The 23,165-nt window shown below is 40.0% G+C and overlaps 1 protein-coding gene across 1 annotated transcript; it reads right to left on the bottom strand.

Moving 5' to 3' along the window:
* Positions 1-508: 508 nt before the first annotated feature.
* On the bottom strand, positions 509-22,963 carry rbbp8l (retinoblastoma binding protein 8-like). Its single transcript, XM_042408327.1, has 14 exons — positions 22,924-22,963; positions 21,369-21,487; positions 16,652-16,745; positions 16,470-16,512; positions 14,582-14,677; positions 11,795-11,907; positions 11,518-11,593; positions 10,884-11,118; positions 10,343-10,410; positions 6,607-7,342; positions 6,396-6,492; positions 6,231-6,295; positions 2,278-2,419; positions 509-661 (listed from the first exon to the last, which is right to left on the bottom strand). Exons 1-14 carry the CDS (start codon positions 22,961-22,963, stop codon positions 603-605), a joined length of 1,983 nt encoding a protein of 660 aa, XP_042264261.1. The 3' UTR covers positions 509-602.
* Between the last annotated feature and the right edge of the window lie 202 nt (positions 22,964-23,165).

Genomic DNA, 23,165 nt, shown 5'->3' with positions numbered 1-23,165 from the left:
CTAAATTCTACACACTGAACCTTTAAGAGACTGCTTTATGGCAACAGATAGAGGGTATTGTGCTCTCCTTTTCAGTAGCAGAGAGAGGAAGTAGTGACAAGCACAGAAGAAACAGAAATAAATAACTTCCAACCTATAAATACTCATCATTGTCTCAACCATGTATGAATTTGAAACAGATATAATCTATTCCCATCCTCTATCTTCTACATTCACATACTCCCATGAGTGCACAGGGCTAAGGCAGGGAAAACACTGATGTTTAAAAATGCCACGTGGAAACATTAAAGCTGATCTAATTAGTAATTTTATGTTGAAGCTGCTACTCTACTATACTCTACTATAGTATACTACTATACTACTATATATAGTATACTATTATACTCATTTTTTTATACTAACAATGATCAAATGACTACATATAATGTGGAAGGTGTTGCTCATAGTGACGAACCCACAGAGAGTTATTGCCAACACTGCAGTTCCTGTCAGCTATATGGAGGTTTTTTACAGCTGTTGTGTTGCCCCAGGTGAAAAAAAAAATCAATGAATGTAGGTTTAAGTGAGATCACAGAGTCAATATAATATCATCCGTGTCCTCTTTAGCTGGGGCTCTTCTCAGTTCTCACTGTGATCTCTACCTTCCTCTCCTGCTGGATGTCTGTGAGGAATGAGTAGGAAAATTGTTCCAAACGGTTACTTTTGGGGAGTAGGCAGTGCCCAGAAAGAACAACATTTTCATGATAGCTGCTTCATACGTATAAATAAACATCAAAAAGAAGGAAGTAGGGAGAGGGACGATAATTGAGATCACATCAGTTGAGTGGTAGTTTTCAAGACCTAAATGCACTCTTCAACATTCATTTGATTTATAATCAGCTTATCAATGCAATATTATTATAATATAATATTTCTTGACCGGGTAGAGTGACACACAGCCCCCTGTAAAACAACACATTGTTCAATTCACTTTTATACAGACTAAACAAAGAGAATATAATATGTGAATATCAGTGAGCTTTAGAGGTGCTGGTAGGTGGATTCTGTTATTCTTGGACAGAACCAGGATTGCTGCTTCTCCCTGTTTCCAGTCTTTATACTAAGCTAAGCTAACCGTCTGCTGGCTGTAACTAGGGTGACCATATTTTCAAACCCCCAAACCGGGACCCTTAAGTATACTGCACATTCATGCACATGCATGTGTATGCGCTTATGTACGCACCATAGGTGTTTTCATCTGGATGGGGGACAATTATTTCAGCCCTTAGCACACCTACCAAGCGCAACTTTTAACATGGACAGTGCCTAAGCAGACGAGAAATTATGTTTTGTCTTCCAAAATCCACCAAGGTATTTGTTGGTAGTTGCCGGGTACCTTACAAAGAAAGGAGTAAGCCTCCTGGAGCTCTTTAGAAAAGACTGACTCTCTCTTCGGCATGATCGCTAACCATTAGCATACTGACAGGTTCTGTCAGAAAATGTCATAGGGTAGTAACAGCCTTGACAATGACATTGATTGACTGACACACATACAGACAAATCAGTGTTGAGTTCAGACACGTGGTGCATTGTTTATCTTTTTATATTGGGTTAGGTAATAATGAGTGGGACAGAACATGATAAATGTCTGTGTAAGCACTGAAAACAAGTATAATATTATAATTATTACTTTAATTGTGGTGAAAACTAGGACAATTTGGTAGTGAATGTTGAAAACTGGGACATTTTAGTGTTTTACAGATATTTGTCAGGACTTGGGACACTCAGCTTAAAACCAGGACAATCCCGGACACACAGAGACATCTTGTCACCGTAGCTCTAGCATCGTTTTTAACAGACAAACATGAGTGTGGTATCGATCTTTTCATCTAGAGTCCTTTTCAGACATGGAATATGAAACACTACAGGCTTCATCTATCTGTTAAAGTGATGGCTTTTTGTCATTAAGACAGAAGTGACTTTTACATTAATGTTCCTTGTGGCTTTATTCAGACATGACATGTTCAACCTAGTAAGATTACTGTCATGACTTTTACATAAAAGTGAGTCGCGCACTTACTTACGCATGAAAATGACATGTTAAATTGCCATCAGATTAATGTAAATTTCTGAGAGCGGCTTAACTCTCATCAGGAAAGCAAAAAAGTGGATGTCAAACTGTCCCTTAAATAGTATATGTGTGTCACACCATCCATAAAACTTTTGGAATGTGATTTGATTTGAAGACCGCACCCAAGAAAGAAAGAAAGAGGACTGGAAACATGAGCTGATGCCTACTGTTTGTGTCGGAGTCTCTGTCAGTTTCTGTCTCCACAAATGCCCTCTTCCTCTTGCAGCCCCGGTTGCTCTTCTGTCCCGATACACTCTCCTCGTCCTGCTCCTCTGAGCTGCTTACTGGCTCAGCTGCTGGTGATGATGTCTGTTATGAGGCAGAAAAAGAGGCAGAAAGCATTTTTACTTAAAGACTTAAAACTCACCTGTTCTCTCTGTCCTACAATGTAAAATTAACTCAGGGTTTCTGTGGGATTCACCAGGTGAAATTCAAGACTTTTAAAGACCTTTTTATTACCTCATAGTATGCAATTTAATATCTCTTTCACCATCATTTTCAGACAGAGTATGAACGTATGATGTAAAACCAGTACAGACAATATGGTCTCTTTGTCATGGCAACGCCGGAGCTCCCTAGTAGCTCCCTAAAACTTTGCTACATTTTTGTTTTAATTTGTTATTTTTTCGCCTTTATTACTTACAAACGTATCACTTATGACAGAAATACACTCATCAACGTTGGAAAAGGAAGTGCAGAGATTGGATTAAGTGAAGCAGACCTTGAAACGATCACTTTTAATGGCATCTCCTGAACACCCAGCCAAATCAGCCGGACCAAATGTCACCGCAAGCGGTGCGATCACCCTAGGAAGAGGGGGAAGAGACCTGGGATAAGGGCCAAGCTAATACAGCTTGGACCTAAGACTATTCCTCTACCCAGTCTACTTCTGGCTAATGTCCGGTCACAGGAAAATAAAATGGATGAAATAAGACTGAGGCTAACTCAGCAACGGGAGATCAGAGACTGTTGTGTCCACATCTTTACAGAGACCTGGCTCCATCCCAACATCCCAGATCAAGCTATTGCACTTGATGGGTGGATGATGTTTTGCGCCAACAGAACACAAGACTCAAGTAAGAGGAGAGGAGGAGGACTCTGTGTTTACATCAATGATGCTTGGTGCTCAAACGCAGTCAAAGTGGATGGACAATGTTTACCAGATGTCGAGTTAATGTTACTATATTGACCATATTATCTGCCCAGAGAATTCACCAGTGTGTTTGTTGTTGCTGTTTACAATCCTCCAGATGCAAATTCAAAAAATGAACTACAGGAATTGTATGAGGTCATCAGCATTCACATTACAAAACAACCGGATGGTATTTTTATTGTCGCTGGTGATTTTAATCAAACAGACCTCAGAACTGTTTTACCTAAATTCCACCAACATGTTCACAGCCCCACCAGGGGAAGTAATACCCTGGATCATGTTTACACAAACATTACTGGCAGCTACAAAGCCCTCCCTTGTTTCCATTTTGGTCTATCAGACCATATTTCCCTGCTTCTCCTGCCTACTTACTCTCAAAAAGGGTCAAACCATCAGTAAAAATTGTTTAAGTGTGGACAGATGAAGCTATAGCAGCTCTACAGGACTGTTTTGAGTGCATAGACTGGCACATGTTCAGAGATGCTGCCAACCAGGAGAACCACATCAATCTTGAGGAATATACATAAACAGTGACATCATATGTATATAAGCTATAGCAGCTTCAACTTTTACAGAGGAGCAATAGAAAAAATCCTGACTGGAAACATCACAAATTGGCATGGGATGTGCATGGCCCAAGACAGGAAGGCTCTGCAGCGGGTGATTAAAACTGCTCAGAACATCATAGGTACCCATCTACTGAGCATCAGTGATATTGGGGAGGTGAGGAGCCTGAACAGAGCCCAAAGGATAATAAAAGACAATACCCACCCCAACCACAGCCTGTTCACCCTGCTGCCATCTGGCAAGAGATACAGAAGTATCCACTGGTGTACCATCAGACTACAGAGCAGCTTCTTTGCTGAGGCTGTGAGACTTCTAAATTCATCCTCTGCACTACAACATAAAAAATAGTTTTGTTTTTTTACAATCTGGTAAATATATGATATAATCTGGTAAATAAGTTACAAAAGGGGTGTCACAGGGCTCAATACTAGGTCCTATTCTGTTCACATTTACATAAATGACCTGGTCTCATTGATTAGTAATAGCTCTATTCATTATTATGCAGACGACACAGTAATTTACTCATCAACACCCTCTATTGACAAAGCTTTGTCTAATTTAAGGGCAGATTTTTTTGGCTATTCAAAAGGCCCTGATTAAACTTAAGCTTTTACTAAATCCAGTTAAGACTAATTACATGTTCTTCACCAGATCCCAAATAAAAGATCCCATTAAGTTGTACTATTAGTAAAATATCTGAGGCTCAAATTAAAAATGTTGTTACGAGTTATAGGTACATGGATATCTGGTTAGATTAAAAAATATCTTTTAAAATTCATGTTGAGGAACTACCAAAGATGCTTTAATTTAAATTTGGTTTCTTTTTTAGAAATAAGCTGTGCCTCTCTTTTAGCAACCTAGCAATAGGTTGCAGATTGTACAGGCAACATTTGTATCAGTGCTTGACTATGCAGATGTAATTTACATGCATGCCACTGCTCATACCCTCAAGCCCCTTAGATTTAGAACAGGTGACAGTTTTAGAACCCATCACTGTATCCTCTATGAGAAAGTGGGGTGGACATCACTTACCACTTGAAGGGAACCTTCTTGAACTTGAAGCCATCCTAAATAAGCTACCATTTTATTTATCATCACTTTTAGGACTTAGAAATATAGGATATCATACCTGTTCACAAGAATGCTTTACCTTGGATATCCTTTATATGAATACAGAACTGGGGAAAACTGCATTCACCTACTAAGCTTCTAAAAGGTGGAATAAGTTTCAGGCCTCCCTTAAGTTAGAAAACTTTTTAATCCTAGAGCATTTTAAGATTCTGTCGGATCATGTCATTATCACTATTATCATATTGTATACAGCAGCATTATACTGCTTTATTCGTTACTGCACTAATATTATCATTCTCATTTTATTATCATTATTATCATAATATGCACAGCTTATTTTTGCTTTTATGCATTTTTAAATGTTCCTGTATTGTGTGCCTCTGTGTGTAATTGTACTTATATTAGTCTTTTTCTTCAAGTCATTTGTCTTGTGTTTGTGTTGTATTTATGTGTGGTATAAGACTGTTGGTTTTACACGTTTTACACATTTTAATATGACCTGTTTTGGTTGTGTATTTGCAGAGCACCATTGTAAATGAGGGCGTTGCTCTCAATTGGTTTCCCCCTAGTAAATAAAGGTTATCTATCTAAATTTGTGCGACCTGGACCCAGATAACAGGCAGAAAATGGATAGATGGATTGAGTGACAAACTAAACGAAAAATTCAGTATTCATTTTGATAAAACCAACACTTGCCTATGAGTGGATGAGCTTTCTAGCTGCTAGCTAGCAATAGTGATCATGTTTGCTACAAGTCTGATGGCGCTGACTGAAACTCCACGAAAAAGAACAGCTTCCTTCATGCATGAGAAAAGGTTGTTCCTCTTCCTTTTCACTAGGCCCTGGTTCCCAACAATACCAGTGTATTTTTTGTGTAAAATCATTAATTTTATTCCAGTTTTTCAGTTGTATTTTACAAGATTACAGTATGTTTTGTTGAAGGGCTTTCAGTCCAGCTGTGATAATAGGTGACAGCTTGAGGCTGTGGATTTTAGCTGTTTTTTCTCTTTTTTCCTTAGTTTTAAGTAATATTTGTTGCTTTGCCCTCATTAATATATTTTTTAAATAAATTCCACCTCTTTTGCACATACTCTTTCTTACTGACCTGCTTTTTCAACATCCCCTTTACAGGTTTTCCAGTGCCAAATAACATATGCTATACATTTTATATAATTTTTCTGAGGACACTGAATTTAATGCTTTTTAAGAACTTTCAAGACATTTCATTCACTTTCATCTTTTTGTTAAGTGTGAGACACTTGTGTGTTAATGCACTTTAAATAAATGTTGACTTGAGTGTCTGTGTTTTGTTGTCTTGAATCGCCTTACCTTGGCATTTGTTGATGAGGATTCTTGCTTTTGCAGAGCAGAATTGAGGGTCTCCAGTACTACCACTGTTAGAGAAACATGACACAAGTGAGTGTAATTCACCTGCTCGCAGTAAATGTATAGATTTCAACACACACAAGACACGTATGAGTCTAAGCTGTTTACCTGGACGTAATGATATGGTGAGGACAGGCACCTTCTTCCCGTTGCTTTGGTCTGTCTTTCCATTCATCTCCTCTTTCTTCTCCTGCTCTTTGATGACCTGTTTTGATGAGACCACCGCACCATGACCATTGATTCATTCATATAATTGAATCCTGTTTGTCCCCTCTTTACTCACACCCCCATGTTTTATTGCCAAATGACCTAAAATTACCTTGTGGTTTTGATCATTGTAAGGCTCTTTCTCTTGTTTGACTGGTGGTGTAGAGGAGGATGAGCGAGGGACGGCAGGTGAAGTTGATGATACTGGTACGTGTGCAGCAGGATTTGTCTTCATATCCTTGTCAGGGCTCTTCTGTAGACTCTCTTCACCTTGTAAGACTAAGGGTGAATCACCTCTTGGTGGATGGCTGGATTTGGACTTTCCTTGATCTGACAGGTCCAGAGGCCCCTCGTACGCCTCTCTAAGCCCTTCTCCAGAGACCCTCTCAGCCTTGGATGGCGGGATTTCCTTTTTCTCCTTGGGTTTAGTTTGACTCCCTGCATGCTCTGACATACTCCTCAACCTGAACACCACAGTCGGCTCTTTAGCATAGGGCTGAGAGTTGCTCTGCTTGTGCCAGTGAGACCCTGACACCTGCCCTCGGGGACTGGAATGGCTGGCGTGTTGGCTAGTTGGGATCAGGTTGGGAAAACATGTCCGATTCAGTTTGGGAGAAGGTTGCACCGACAGGCCGGTGCCTCCAGCAGCCATAGACATCCAGTCAGAGGTTTCAGATAAGGGCCAGGGGATAGTAACAGAGCTGCTCTTGACTGGTTGAGGACGGCAGGGGACGGGGGCATGGAGCACATGTCTGCTGGGATTCATTTCTCCACTGGCTGAGGAAGAAGAGTTCTTAAGAAGGAGAGCTTGAGGAGGGATGGAGGATCGCTGGTCCAGTCCTTCCACACTTTGAGCTCTAAGTTTGGAGAGACAATAGCCAGACAGATAGAGAAATGTTAAAATGTCCACACAGGTCATGAGGCAAAGCAAGGCAAGTCTATTTGTATAAAACCTTTCAGCAGGGCAACACAAAGCGCTCAACATAAGACATAAATATAGATACAGTTGAAACCACCTATAGTGATCACAGTTACAATGATCAGCTGCTTATATGGATCAAAATGCTCTGGACAAAATCATTCCTGCACAAATGCTGTTCAAACAATCAGCTTATAGTGATCATGTTGTCCGCTTACAGTGTTCATTTTGGGTCTTTTCATACATGAAAACATATGGAAAAAAACATTTTAAACTATGGTAATTCTATTTTCTTTTTACCTTTCTCCCATAATGCATGTATGATGTGTATTTAGCAGGTGCGGCACCATTATCAGGCATTGCAGCACACCTCCGCAAGGTTGTGTGGAGGTGCGGGGTGTGGGTGTTTATTTGTAACTGATGTGAAACAATCAGAAAGCAATGTTTTCTTCCTCTCATTCACCACCTTTCTCGCTACCACTGCTTGCTCTCCTCATCAAATTTCTTCTTCTTTCTAGCTTGCTTGACCACTGCTTCGCTCTCTCTCGTCTTTTTTAAAATGGTAAATGGACTGTATTTGTATAGCGCCTTTCTAGTCGTCCGACCACTCAAAGCTTGTAGCTTTTACACTATGAATCACATTCACCCATTCACACGCTGAATGGGCACAGGGGCTACCATGCAAGGTCCCAGAGAAACTCTAATCATTCACACACATTCTCACACTGATGGCACAGCCATCAGGACCAATTAAGGGTATCTTGCTCAAGGACACATCGACATGTGGATTGGAGGAGCTGGGAATCAAACCGCTGATCTTCCGATTAGTGGAAAACCCACTCTACCTCCTGAGCCACAGCCGCCCCTAAAATGAATCAGGAAGCGGTCAGCAAAGCCTAACTTTACTTTTAACGTTATCAAACAAAGAGAAATGTCCCTCCCTCTTCCTAGTAATGTTTTTGTCTGCCCTCATGACAGGGTTGTACAGAGTTACAAGTTGTACTTCTCCAAAAGTTGATTCTGGTTCAACTTTCTTGTTGTGGCACCCATGCGGCTCCCACCACCCTCTGGATGAGGCCAGACTATCCAACCTCACTGTAATGGACCACACTAAACTACAGGCTGAGCTGGGACAATAATTGGTGAGTGTAATTTCCATAACTTATGGAAATTATATTATGTACTAGATCTTGTACTGGGAATTGACAAGCCAGCTGAGGCTTTGAATAAGGTGAATTTTCCCCAGTTTTGCATTTGTAAGTGGTTCAGTCACCTGTTGACTGTGTGTGATTTGAGAGTGAGCCTGTGCAGAAGCTCTGTCTACTTGCTGCTTGTGAGAATTCATTCATGGATATAGAAAACAAGAGTAAGTCATGTATTTGATACATACAGTGATACTTTTTGACATGAACAAAAACTATGTTATATATATAAATATGTGTAAGTCATGTATCTACAGTATGATATGTGCATTGTTTCTTTTTGATGAGACCATAAATATACTATCCAAATGCATCCTAGAGTTTTTCTAATTGAATGTAATGCAGTGTAACCTTATTTCTGTATAATGACCTGTCTGACCACCCTGCTATTATAAGTGCTTAGTTTCAGACTTAATTTGGCTAACCTTGATAAATGTGTGGAGTCACAAGATGATAAAAAGTATAAAACACAAATAAGAGCAACTTCTGTTCATTTTTTTTTTTTTTTTTTAGATTTTTCTCTGATTGCACTGCTCTTGGGAAATACTGTGCATTCTCACCTTTTCAGGGCTCAACAAAGATACAAACATCCGTAATTAGTCTTTATTAACTCAAATTTTGGTTATGAGGATATCAGTCAGAATGTTAATCTGTTGTTTAACTCCATGCTTACCACATCTCGGCACCTGTCTGTGTCACTGCCTTTGGTGTTGTGAACCGCTGAATCTATTTTATGTTTGAATAGGCCTTGCAGTGTTGTAGACTGCTGTGTCTAATTCATGTTTATGTTATTTCTGTGTAAGAAATACATGGTACTGAGACAGTGCACCTGGCCTGTTGCTGTATATCAGCGGTGGTGCTGAACTGTTCGTTAATTGATGCACATAGGGCACCATGTGCTGTCCTTGGTGCTGAAACATTTGAATGCAATTGGCAACCTGCCTTCACTGTATGTTTTCTTAGCCATGGGCTTGCTTTGCTCAATAAGTTATAATTTGTGTTTATGGACAGGATATATCAGCTTTTTTACAATTGTGAATTTTAAAATGACTTTATCAGAAGGGCCCCTCATGAATGCTCTGCCCCTTCTGTGCTGAGAGTCTAGCTCCGCCCCTGTGTTCATATTCTGACCATTCAGAGTAATATAATAATAATAATAATAATACACACAGACGGGTGACAAATTAAAGGAAAACTGGTACGGGTCTGAATGCTTCACTGAATGGTTTGATGAGTATGAAAACACACACAGTCACCAGATCTCAACCCAGTTGAACACCTGTGGGAGATTTTGGACTGATGTGTTTGACAGCACCCTCCACCAACATTATCAAAACACCAAATGAGGGAATATCTTTTTGAAGAATGGTGTTCCTCAGTCTTGGCATTGATTCTACAAATCTCTGGAACTCCTCTGGAGGGATGAACTGGAGGGTGTATTATGGGAGTAAGGTAAAAAAGAAAATAGAATTTCCGTAGTTTTAATTTTCCCCCCATATATTTTCATGTATGAAAAGACCCAAAATGAACACTGTAAGGGGACTACTTGATTACTATAAGCAAATTATTTAAACAGCTTTTGTATAGGAATGATTCTGTCCCAAGCTTTTTGATCCATGTTAGCGGTTGATCACTGCAACTGTGATCACTATAAGCAGTTTCCACTGTATATATATGTTACTGATAGTCCCATATAGTGACACAACACCCTACTTCCTCTGTCTCACCTCCTCTCTCCAGCACAGGCTACATTATGTTCAGTCTTCCACGATGGTGGCATGGAAGTTGACAGAGACTCCTGTGAGAGTGGATAAGGGCAGTAAGCTAAAGAAATGACCATACTTGCATCATCATAAATGAAAGTAATGGCTACTTTTTCGCTTTCTTGTTGAGAGTTAGATTGAAGATTGATACCACTTACTTTTTTGTACACTAAAAATGAAACTACAGACAGGTGGCAGTTCATATTTAATGGATGACCATTAATCTAATCTGAATCTCGGCAAGAAAGCGAATAAGAGTATCCCCCAGCTATTATACTATATACACATGCACCAGAGGAAATGTTAAAAACTGGATTGAAATATTTATGCATGTGACACTGTATCATCATATCATATCAAAAAGTAATTTTTCTGCTCATTTGTGAGCTGATTTAGAAACTTACAAAGTTCATTCCTCTTGGTTGTCTGTGTTCAGACAACGTTTCTGTTTGGTCAAAAGCAGAATAACATGCATTTATGTTAGAATAAGAGTGTGATAATCGACAAACAAACAAAAGCAAAAACTTTTTCTCCCAGTTCCTTTTTCTTCCTCACCTTCGGCCTTTTGGTCCACCTCAGTTTTCACTGCAACATCGCCATCTGCTGGCTGCCTGGTGGCCCAGCTGGTTGCTGCGGTGATGAGAGCCACAGGTCCAGAAGAGGGAGAAATGTCAGGGGAGCTGTTTGGTTTGACCTCTGTGGTGATGCTGCTGTTAGGGGAGTGGTCACTGTGACCTCTGCTATACACACACACACACACACACACACACACACACACACATATATGAATAAGAACAATATTGCTTTCACATGGACTGCAATCATCTCCTGGGAGTTCACTGGATCATCCTTTTTGAATGATATATATAATGATATTGTCATACACAATAATTGTGTTGTTATTTAAGGTGTCTATAGTTTGGAAACTGTTATAGTAAAAGATATTGATCAAACAAAAATATCAATAGTAGTTATTTGCTGCATTCAGCAGGATTGGCTTCACAATTGTAATATCACTCTGAAGTACTTTCACTAATAGCAAAAACGATTATTAAAAATTATGACTCCTCCTAAAACTACACATAAACCCACTATATCATCCTCTCACACACCTTTATAATCAAACACCATATACTCACTCCAGTGCTGCTCTTAAATTCCCAATCTCATTTCTCAGTCTTCTGTTCTCCTTTTTCAGGTTGTTCATCTCTCCCGCTACAACACAGATTAGTCAAGATCAGAGCACCAAACTACAATGTTGTTTTTGGTGGAAAGAATGATAAAAAAAAGAGGAATGGGTGGTTGAAAGAAAGTTGTGGAAAGCATGTGCCAGATGCCGGTGTGCAAGGCAGAGATGGAAGAGAGAGAGAGAGAGAGAGAGAGAGATGATTACAAAGACAGACATAAACAGAATACCCAGAAGAGAGATGTGCTGGAGGCTCTGCATCTGTGAGACTTCAAATTCCTGCTGCCTTCTCTTGGCCACCTCCTGAGTTACTGTACATCTGTCACACAGCCCCGCCCTCAGCCTGCACAGACAGCAGAAAGCCGCACAACATCAGAAACAGACCTTTTAACTAGACTGACCAAAAAATATTCTGTGATACTCATAACCTTGATGCGTGGTATGGCCAGTAGCTTCTTGTAGCTAATGTTAAAGGACAGGGTCACAGCTTTTTATGTCTATGTTAAAACAACAGTCAGTTGCCCATATGAACAGTGAAAGAGGTTTTCCTCACTGTAATTGTTCCTCCTGTTCACACTGGCTATTAACAGATCCCCTTCAAACGTGCTTTCAATGTAGGTGATGGAGTCCAAAATCCACAGTTGTTTTGTGCAAAAATGTATTTAAAAGTTGATGTGAAGCTTATATGAGGCTTCAGCAGTATGAGTTAGTCTTTTTAGCATCAAATTCCCCCCTTTGTGTTTCCTCTGACAGTGTTGACTGTTGAGCTGCAGTGGAAGTATAGTAACAAAAAGAGGGAGTTTGGCACTAAAAAGATGGTAACATTGAAAGGTATCAACTTGATTTGACTCATTTAAACTTTTAAATACATTTTTGCATTTTAAATACATTTTGCACAGAAGAAGAATGGTGGATTGTCCCCCATCCCTTACACTGTAAGTGCATTATGACGGGATCTTCTATTGGCCAGTATGAACAGAAGGAATGATTATGGTAGGAAAAACCTGCTTCAGTGTTCATCTGGGCACCCGATTGTTGTCTTAAGACATTCATGAGAAATTAAAAAGCAATGGGAACATTTTGTAGAGTGTTTATGTTATCATAATATCTTTCAAATTATTTCAAATGATTCTGATGACATATGTTTTTGAAAAACACAACAATCCTGATGAGAACTGGTGCAGTCCATGATATCACTGTCTGCCCCTGTATCTTTTCTTTTAATGCTACCACTGGGAGTTGCAAAAGTCAGAATTGTTCAAATCCTACACATAGGGGCTTCAAAACATAAGGCACACAAAATGTAGTTGAAAACATGGGGTAAATATATAGATTGTGACATTATATTATTGTAAGATGACTGTAACTTTTGAAAGAACTAATTCATTCTTCCCTTTACAAATTAAAAGTTGAATTTATAAGCAATAAAATACATTGTTGCTCAGTTTAATACATTCAGGGGGTTTGCTGCTATAGTCATACTTGGTCTGGTATGACCAGTAGCCTATGGCGGTTACTGTTAGCAAACTTCAGGTAGAATTTGCTGTACATCAAACAATACTGAGTCAGGTCGCTAACTAGTGCAGTGCCTGTTCAAAACGTTCCTGTTTGGAATGGGCTGATTTGGAATGATTTCTCAATACCTAGAGAGAACAGTGCCCATCCCCTATATGCCTCTCATGCAGGCTATCGGTAGATGCTACAATTTACTGATGCTCCTAAAACACCTCACAACCAGAATATGTGGAGACTACAATTTTGAGTTGATCCGATGAACTGTAGAGCCCGTTCAAAATGTGTCTGAGACATCCTGCACTATGTCTTGAACATACATACTAAGTTCCCACGCATGAGGAATGGCAATAGAGCTTAACTCTCTAAACTTTCTTAATTCAATCACTATGGTAGTTCTTATCACTACAGATATAATCCCATCTCTGACCACAATGTGGGTTGCATTGACAGAGTGGTGCTGTCTGTATTTCTGCTCATTGTATCCACATGCAGAAGAAGAAGCAGAAACAGTTGTTTATGAGGTATTTTTATAAATTTATGAATGTGCCTGAGACATCCAGCACTAAGTCTTGAACATACATGCCAAGTTTAGTTCAAAGTACACAGTTCAATAGTAGAGCTTAAGTCTTTTAAACTTTTTCAAGTCATTAACACTACAGATGTAATCCCACCTCCGACCATAATTGATTGAATATTGATTGCAATAGCAGCGTGGCACTATCTGTATTTCTGCTTGTTGACTCCATGGGCAGAAAAAGAAGAAATCAATGTTGTTTATGAGGTATTTTTATGTATTTCTTGAGAACCACTCATCCAAACAACTTCACACATGAACATTGCACTTCCTTGTTTCCCCAGTAATCCACGTATGAAATAGATCTGATGAATGGTTCTCGAGATATGCAAAGGACATACATACATACATAGAGACAGAGATTTCTTGCTTTAAATAGAGAGATTAACCATAATCCTGTAATAGTTTTAGTAATAGTTTTCTTCTGTCATGTTTATTTTGAAATAAAAGTGTATCTGTGCTTTAAGTGTTGTCTTGCCTTGGTGATTGTGTAGTGTTAACTGAATTATACATTTTTCATGATATGGGGCGGCAGTGGCTCAGGAGGTAGAACGGGTCGTCCACTAATTGGAAGATCGGCGGTTCATTTCCCGACTCCTCCAGTCTGCATGTCCAAGTGTCCTTGGGCAAGATACTGAACCCCAAATTGCTCCTGATGGCTGTGCCATCAGCGTATGAATGTGTGAATGGTTAGTTCCCCATGATGGGCAGGCTGGGACCTTGCATGGTAGCCCCTGTACCCATTCAGTGTATGAATGTGTGTATGAATGGGTTAATGTGACACATAATGTAAAAGTGCTTTTAGTGGCTGGAAGACTAGAAAGGCACTATACAAGTACAGTCCATTTACCATGATGAGGCCCCACACACTTATTTACTTCAAATGCGAAACAAACTGTGAAACAAAAGTAGAATGTAACGTCAGCACCTATTTTCCAGTGTTTTGATGTTCTCTGTGAGTAATCTCTGCTGTTCCTTCATCTGCTGGTTTCTGGTGAACAGCTCCTCCATTCGCTTTGTATCACTGTTTACACACAGGCACACGTGCGCCCGCGCACACACACACACATACACACACATACGCACACACACACGCACAAAGAATTATTCTTTTGTCAAAACATTATGCCAATCAGATAGCATGTCATTGATATGATGATATGATAACAGAGGAATATGTCTTGGCTGGAACATTAATTTCTAAAGATCATGTGGTGTGGCTGAAGAATGGTTTTACATATTTACAATTGGTTTTACATAAAGAATGACGTGCCTGCCCCCTATTGCTGACCAATATTCCTACTGCAAAGTCGGCCTCTTAATGACAACACTGGAATAAAGATAGACGTTCAGACTATAGAGGCTATAAAGAATAGACGACTGCAGGAATAAATGCATTTGAAAAGTTTACTGTATTTAGGAGCCGATTATTTTATAACATTTGAGGTTTAAATTTTTGAATTTTTTTTTTTATGGTGGTTACCGTGACAGTTTGAATGGCTTCACTAATTTGTGTGTTAAGGAAAGAATCAATACTGTGGCAGCTCTACTTGAACACACTAATAATGAGAGTTGTCTTGGCCTTTTGTTGTGTGACTGGCTGTTTCCAACACTTACCTTCAGTATGAGACCGATAAATTGACCAGGCTGATATTTCTAATAATAATAGCTTATTGCTGTCATATTAGTATTGACGTATATGTTAGCCGATAGTGCAGAAATGCCAAAATATTTACTTTGTGTTTCGAGATAATTTGCAAATGCTAACATGCTAAACTAAGATGGTTAACATGGTAAACATTTTATCTGCTGAACATCAGTGTGTTAGCATTGTCATTGTGAGCATGAGCACGTGTATATATATATATATATATATATATACATACATATATTTATTTATATATATATTTATATATTCATATACACACACACACCCACATACATATAGAGTTAAATCAAGTAGATATCTTTCAACATTAGTCTTAGTCTTTTTAGTGCTGTCAAAGTTCCTCTTTTTGTTACTATACTTCTACCGAGGCTCAACAGAGAAACACTATCTGAGGAAACACAAAGAGGGAATTTGGTGCTAAAAAGACTCAGACTGCTGAAGCCTCACAGCTTCAGATAAACTTTTAAATGCATTTTTGCACAAAATGTGACATACTGTGGATTTTGGCCCCCATCACTTACTATGAAAGCACATTTGAGGAGGATCTTTTAATAGCCAGTGTGAACAGGAGAAGTGATTACAGTGAGGAAAACCTCTTTCAGTGTTCATATGGGCACCTGACTGTTGTTTTGAGACACACTTTGTAGTTGTAAATGTATCCTTTAATAAGGTAACTGATCTGGTACTGAGCTAGAGCAAGTGGAACAATGTTTCGGTGTGATGAGATTTTTGAAGAAATTGAGATTGCCTCATGGACTGTCTTGAATGAAGTGACAGTATCTTGAAACAAACAATTTGCTTTATTCCATGATACCTCTAGTTATAGCAAAAACCCAAAATGAACCCACTCAGTTGCAAGTCTTTTTTTTTTTTTACCACTGCTTCTAGGGGGAAACAAAACAAAGATTTTGTGACTCAGGACTTGACTGAATGACCTGTTACAACATGAGCTTCCCTACTTACAAGCTAAACACGACATGATTGAACACAGGGCCAGATGCAGGACCAGCATGCCTGATGAGAGACGTCAGGCCTGAGCACGGCTCACTCAGTGGCTGAACTTGTGTATAGCTAAACCTGAATATCTTGTCAGCGTTGTCTAAACATGATTATCTGGAGACATCGGGTAGTTGAAGACTCCACTCACCAGCCCTTCTTGTTGGACAGCTCTTGGACTTTTGCCTGCCACCCTGGAAGTTGAAAACACAACACACCTACTTATGAGGATTTGTGGTGAAATCTTTCCTGCAAATTCTCTTAAAAACATCTTGTATCACACCTGCATTACTCTTTTATCAATTACTATTACTTTCATTATTTCTTACTTACCATCCACTTCTCGCTCATGGACCTCCCTCAGTTTAAGGAGAAGCTCGTTGAAACTCTCCATTGTTATGGTGATCACCTGTGACCTTGACAGAGTCTGAATGTACAACAAAGAGAGATACAAAGAGAATGTTTTCTTTACTTTTGATGGATAAAATGAATGCTTTCAAATGGAAATATAATAGTTTTAGATAAACAGTCAGTTTAATGCACAATTCAGGAAGTCCTGATGATCTACAGTGCATTGAATGTATTGCTTGTTTTGTGTTGCTTCCTTAACTGGGACTCTCTGTATATGTGTGAATTTGCTGCAAAATGAGAAGACATGGGCAAAAAATATACTACACCTTTCAACTAGGTAAAAGAAAAGAGCAGAATAAAGCTCTCTCCCTAATATTTCTCTAACTCTTGATTGCAGTTGTTTTGTTCTTTTTGAACTTCAAAGGCAACATATTCTGCACAGAGTTTATAATTTAATTTTGGGGGGCTACTAGAAAATGCTTTAATGTTCAAAAAACACATTGTGTCACTCATACTGTCAGTTGCTACAGCACCTCTATTCACCCTCTGTCTCAAACGTTCCATTTAAGCTTCTGTCTCTTTAAGACTCCCCTCCGGAAAAGCCCAGTCTGCTCTGATTGGTCAGCTCCTATGGGCCTGTGCAGATGCCACCATCTCCAAAACAAAGAGACTGATGTTTCCAAGCATGGGTGAATTAAGAAAGCTGGATACAGCACCACTCAGCCATGCTGCCGTGCCACCTTCCTGCCAGATTTGTCCCAGTTAAGGGCAAAATCAGTCAGACATTTGGGTGTAGGGCGTGGAGGTGTTGTTTTAGGAGTTGTATCAAGATATAACCTATCTTATTTAAGGTAATGTAAGGAACATCCGAGAATCTGAGGTATTCAGTGTGACACATGCAACTTTTAGAATTGCCACCCACAAGCGTTTTGACCAACAATGACAACCTACTGCTTCAGACACAGACCAGTTTTCAAAAGACAAATGACTGAGTGAAACTCTGATCATCAGACATCTGTCTAGACGTGTTAATCAACAATAGTAGTACCGTACTGGTTTATATTAAACATGTGCATCAGTGATGCTGTGATTTGCTTATGTGGACATGTGAGTGATCAACTTGTGTAGATCACAGATCTGTGCATGACATGTGGAGAAAACAGGACAGACCCAAAACTTTGGTAGGTGTGCACAGCTGTCGTGTTCACTGTTATTGGTTGAAATGAACACTAACAAGATGCAAGAGGTTTTCTGCAAATGTTACGCTTCCAGTGCGTTTGGAGTCAGTTTAACACTGGATTATGAGGGGAACAAGTTAGCTTTCTTAGCTTTTGGAGAGATCTGATGATGTGTCAGTTATAAATATTGGGTGGACAAGATTCCATATGTCATATATTGCGGGAGATGTGACGCCCGCCCTGTGCCCCATGGCAATTACGTACCTGGTCCCAGTGGCCACTCTCTGTACTGCAACAAAAAAATTCCCCTGTGGGCCAAAGAGCATTTTCCCCATAGACCAATTTGATTTCTTCTTAATGCATCATTCATCAATTCTATCCTTCTCAGGGCAAAAACATTTCCAATTGGCCATTCATCATCTGTCGGACAAAACACTCTCCTATGTTTTGTAATTGTTTCAGCGGGACAACCAGATAGAGTAGATGGAGCGTCTTTCTTTTGTTTTTCTTTTGTCCCTTTGCTGTAGTGTGTTTTCATCTTTTTGGACCTTTAAATTCTTCCTGCTTCTGATTCTTAGAACTGTTGGATGCTATAATGACGCTGTTTCTTTCTCACTGATCAGCAGCAACAGATGAGTCAAAATGTATCAAAATGTATTATAGCTATGTTGGTCCACAGTGCAAAACATGTTAGTTTCACAATAAAAGCTCTAAAATTGTGAGATGCCTCACAATTCCACATCACATGACTGTCAAGATTCTGTCTGCTCAAACAAATAAACAAACAAACCAACAAACAAAAATGGCTGCCATTCCTTTTATTCTCAGTGGAAAATGCAATATTTTAAGATAGTTTTGGCATTAAAATGCGTTCAGATAACATTTCTAGGGTGAAATGTGCATTTTATTTTCATAATCTTCATTCAGTGAATGTATATCATGTTTAGTTTGTCAGTTATTACAGAGATTTTATCAGGCTTTCTATCATTGCTATGGCAGTTGCTATGGACGCTGCTATCCCTGAAATCACGTAGTTGTATGTTGTTTGAATCATTGCCTTTGTGTTGTGTAGTTATCTGAGCTTTTATGTTATTGGTGTTATTTTATGTAACTGTTTGATGATGTTCTTTCAATAAAAAAGTAGATTTTAGAGTGCCCAAGGATGAACTGAATTTGAAATCCAGAATTTGAAGCTTTACGATTGGCTGACTGGAGTAACTGCCCGGAAATGTTTTCTTCACTGTCACCATGTTAACGTTTTCCTTTAATGATATCTTTTTATCATTTCATCAAAACCAAAACATGAAAGTGTCCTTGATAACTCAACAATACAACAGGTTAATGTTAAGGCCATCACTTTTAATGATTCCCTCTTCGATTCTGATAAAGTTAATTTAGTCGGTTTTTGATCGGTGGGCTTCATTCCATTTCAAATTGCCACCAGTCTGCCGCAACCCAAATCCAAACACTACAATGTCTGTTAAGAAAAGGCGTTTTATAGCCTGTGACTGTAAAATGTGAAGTTGCTCCTTTAATTTTGTATTTCCAAGAATACGTGGCTGAGGATATTTAATATGAAATCATCTTTCTTAAAACATAGAGTCTTCCTCAATTAATATTAAGCCACGTCATCCAATAAAGCGCTCTGATGTTGTGTGTGTGTGTGTGTGTGTGTGTTTGTGTGTATGTGCATCAAATTTTGTACCATGATCAAATAAATGGGATGAAAACAGGGTTGTCAAGCTGGACTTTACATGCACCCGCCACTCCGTCCCTGCCTCTCCATCTTTCCAGACCAGAGCGTTTCTCCGGAGACTCAGGTGACTGCAGAACTTTTCTAACCCAGTGTGATTTGCGTTTTGAGCTGCTGCCTTTCCCTCTGACTGCTCGAAGATTGCATACATTATTTCTCACCTGACTGGGAGAGTGGAGGCCTGGGCGACGGCAGAGTGGAGCCGGAAATCACCTGTCTGAAATTCAGTGTTGCTGTTCTCCAAAACCTTCACCCAGATCTTCCAGCAGACAGCCCCTGGATGGGAGGCAGCCTGAGCCCTGGTTAGACTGTGGCAGGGTAAGAAGAGGGTCTCTGATTACGCCATAGAGTTCTGCACTCTAGCAGCAGAGAGTGATTGGGACCAGCCAGCCTTGTTTGATGCTTTTCTTGATGGACTTTCTGACTCTCTCAAAGACCAATTAGCCCCTCTGGACTTAGGTTAGTGCAGTTGTTGATTGGCCCATTCCCACTAGCTGTAAGGAGGTTCAACGATTCCTGGGGTATGCAAATTTTTACAGAAAGTTCATCAGAAATTTTAGTTCTGTTGCTGCCCCCCTTCATGCACTGATCTCTTCTAAGTCTAACTTCCAGTGGAACCCCCAGGCTGAGCTTGCCTTCCAGAAGCTGAGGACTGGCTTCACCTCAGCTCCCATCCTCATGTATCCTGATCCCAACCTGCAGTTTGTGGTGTAGGTGGATGCCTCCGATGTGGGGGTGGGAGCTGTTCTCTCAGAGGTCGGCTAAGGACAATAAGTTACGCCCCTGTGCCTTTCTTTCCCGCAAGCTGTCAGCCTCTGAGAGGAACTATGAAGTTGGCAACCATGAGCTGCTTGCCATTAAGGTGGCATCGGAGGAGTGGAGGCACTGGTTGGAGGGGGCTGAACAGCCTTTTCTCATCTGGACAGATCATAAGAACCTCGAGTATTTGAGGACAGCAAAGAGGCTCAAGGCAAGGTGGACTCTCTTTTTCAACCAGTTCCATTTCACCCTGTCCTATCGACCTGGCTCCAAGAACTTAAAACCTGATGCTCTCTCTCGTTTGTTTCCCTCTGAAAATTCTTGTAAGGATCCTACTCCCATTCTTGCCTTCTCGTGCATTGTGGGCTCTGTCACTTGGAACATTGAGAGAAGGGTCAATGAGACCAATGTGAACTGTCAACCTCCGGCCGGCTGCCCGCCAGACCAGCTGTTTGTGCTTCCTGTCTTGCGTTCACAGGTCATCCACTGGACCCACTCTTCCGGAGTACGCAGGATCGTCATACGACAGCGGTTCTGGTGGCCGGCCATGGAGAGGAAGTGACAGAGTATGTGGCAGCCTGTCCTGTGCGTGCTCGCTGTAAGGTCAGCTTCTGGTCTGCTCCACCCACTCCCTGTGCCACATCGACCCTGGTCAGACATCTCCGTGGACTTTGTGACTGGTCTCCCCCCTTCCAAAGGTAACACCACCGTCCTCATGGTGAATAGGTTTTCTAAGACGGTCCACTTTGTTCCCCTGTTCAAGTTGCCCTAATGTTGCATCATGTTTTTCGCCTCCATGGTTTCCCCAGGGACATTGTGTCTGACTGGGGCCCGCAGTTTGTGGCACAGTTCTGGTGGGTATTCTGCTCACTCCTGGGAGCATCTGTCAGCCTCTCATCGGGCCACCATAATTGCGCACAATTCTCCCCCATGTTCCTCATCTGTACGAAACCTTTCGTTTCTCCTAGCGTTCTTTGTCTTGTGCTTCTTGTTTTATTTTGATACTCACCTCTTGTCTTGTTTCAGGTCCTTCACTTCCTGCCCTTGTGTGTCTCCTTCTTGTGTGATTACCTGCCCTGATGTGTTGCACCTGTTTCTCATTGTCTCCCCTCCCCCAGAGTATATAGTCTCAGTGTTCCCTTCCTTCTGTGCCAGTTCATCTTGTTTCCTGTGTGACATCATTCCAGCCTTTTTTCCTTGTGAGACTTATAGTTTCCTGACCTGTTTTTGCCTTCGACCTTGCCTTTAGCCTACTGATTTGGAAATCTTGTTTTGCTGACTGATCACCTGTGTACTGACCCAGCTGTGATTAAAGGACTGATTTTTTTGAACTTGCCAACTGAGTCTGTCTGCATTTGAGTCCAAGCCATTGTTCAGTTCTTGACACATTTAATCTCTGCACTTGTCACTTTTATATATTTCATCAAACTGACTTTAGACTGTGCATTGTATTCAACCTCCACTGTTACATAATTTAATTATTTATGCATGTCACATTTGTTGGCCTTGTCACCATTTCATACACTTTATTTCTTTGTCCATAGCACAGTCCATATTTCCTTGTACAGTCAATATTTCATTCCAAGATTTATATCTCATTTCAAAAAAATTAGTATTCCATTCTGTAAATGAATTTTCAAATTTCAATTTCATTTTAAAATTACTTTGTTTATTTTATTACCTTTTGTCTATTATTATTCTGTGTTGCAGTTTTTAGGAGCAAACGCCAAGACACATTCTTTGTATGCTTGCATTGGCTAATAAAACACTCTGATTGAATGGGCTATGTCATGCTGACATAAAATTCCAAAACCAAGAATCATAAAGATACAAAAATCTCCAGGGTTGTGTAAATAGTAGCCTATGCATGAATGAGAATGGTTTGGTCTTTTTGAGCCCTAACCTTAACCCTAACCTTAACCCAAGCACTTCAGGCCTTCCTCCAAGCCTGTAGTAATGCTGTAGATTGCCAGCAGAATTGTAATCTCTGAAGGTGACTCATTTTAGTCACTATTTCCACTAAAAAAGAAAAAACAAACAAAATGCTTCATTTTATACATTGGGCCTTCAAAGTGCTCTCTGAAACTAGGCCTGGGATGGCTTTTTTTGTCTTTTAATTTGTCATAGAGCTAAACCAAATACACCATTGGAAAGATCTTGGCCTGGAGAGTAACAGTCAGTATGAAGTATGAAGATTCTACATGGTTCCTGCTTTGAAATACTGACCTTTGAACCTTGACCTCCCTGCGTGTTTGAAGGCTTTTAATTCAGCAGAAAAAAGGGCTGCAGATATGAGACCAACTATTATAAAGAACTCTTGACTTCAGCTATCAGGTAAGGTATAATAAATGAGAAAGTGTGCCTTTATTTTAAAGGCACGACGTGGAGGCGAAGAACCACCCATGTGCATTAAAACCATTTAACGCACACCTACAAGTTACTTATCCTGCTTATACTATGGTCATTTGCCAAAATAAAAGCATTCACAAATTTTTGGTGAAAGTTATACACTCAAAATCGTTATAAAGCAAGAGCTTACCATTGTCATACCACACTGTACTCACCTCCAGCCTGAGCCCAGGCATAAAATTTGTAAGGTGCCATTAGGCATAACCGTAGAGTATGTCTCCAAATCAGTGTTCTTTTGTTTTTGGTAGACAATATTATTAGGGGGTCCTAAAAACACAAAATACAGAATGTAACACATACTTACAACAACAACGTTACATAACATAGACTACAAATACACAGATACGGACAGCTCTCTCACCATCTCCCACCCACACCCCCACCCTCAGCAGTTGTA

This window comes from Thunnus maccoyii, chromosome 4 (genome assembly GCF_910596095.1).
Source record: "Thunnus maccoyii chromosome 4, fThuMac1.1, whole genome shotgun sequence".
Lineage (NCBI taxonomy): Eukaryota > Metazoa > Chordata > Actinopteri > Scombriformes > Scombridae > Thunnus > Thunnus maccoyii.
This window is presented reverse-complemented; position numbering and strand designations above follow the sequence as displayed.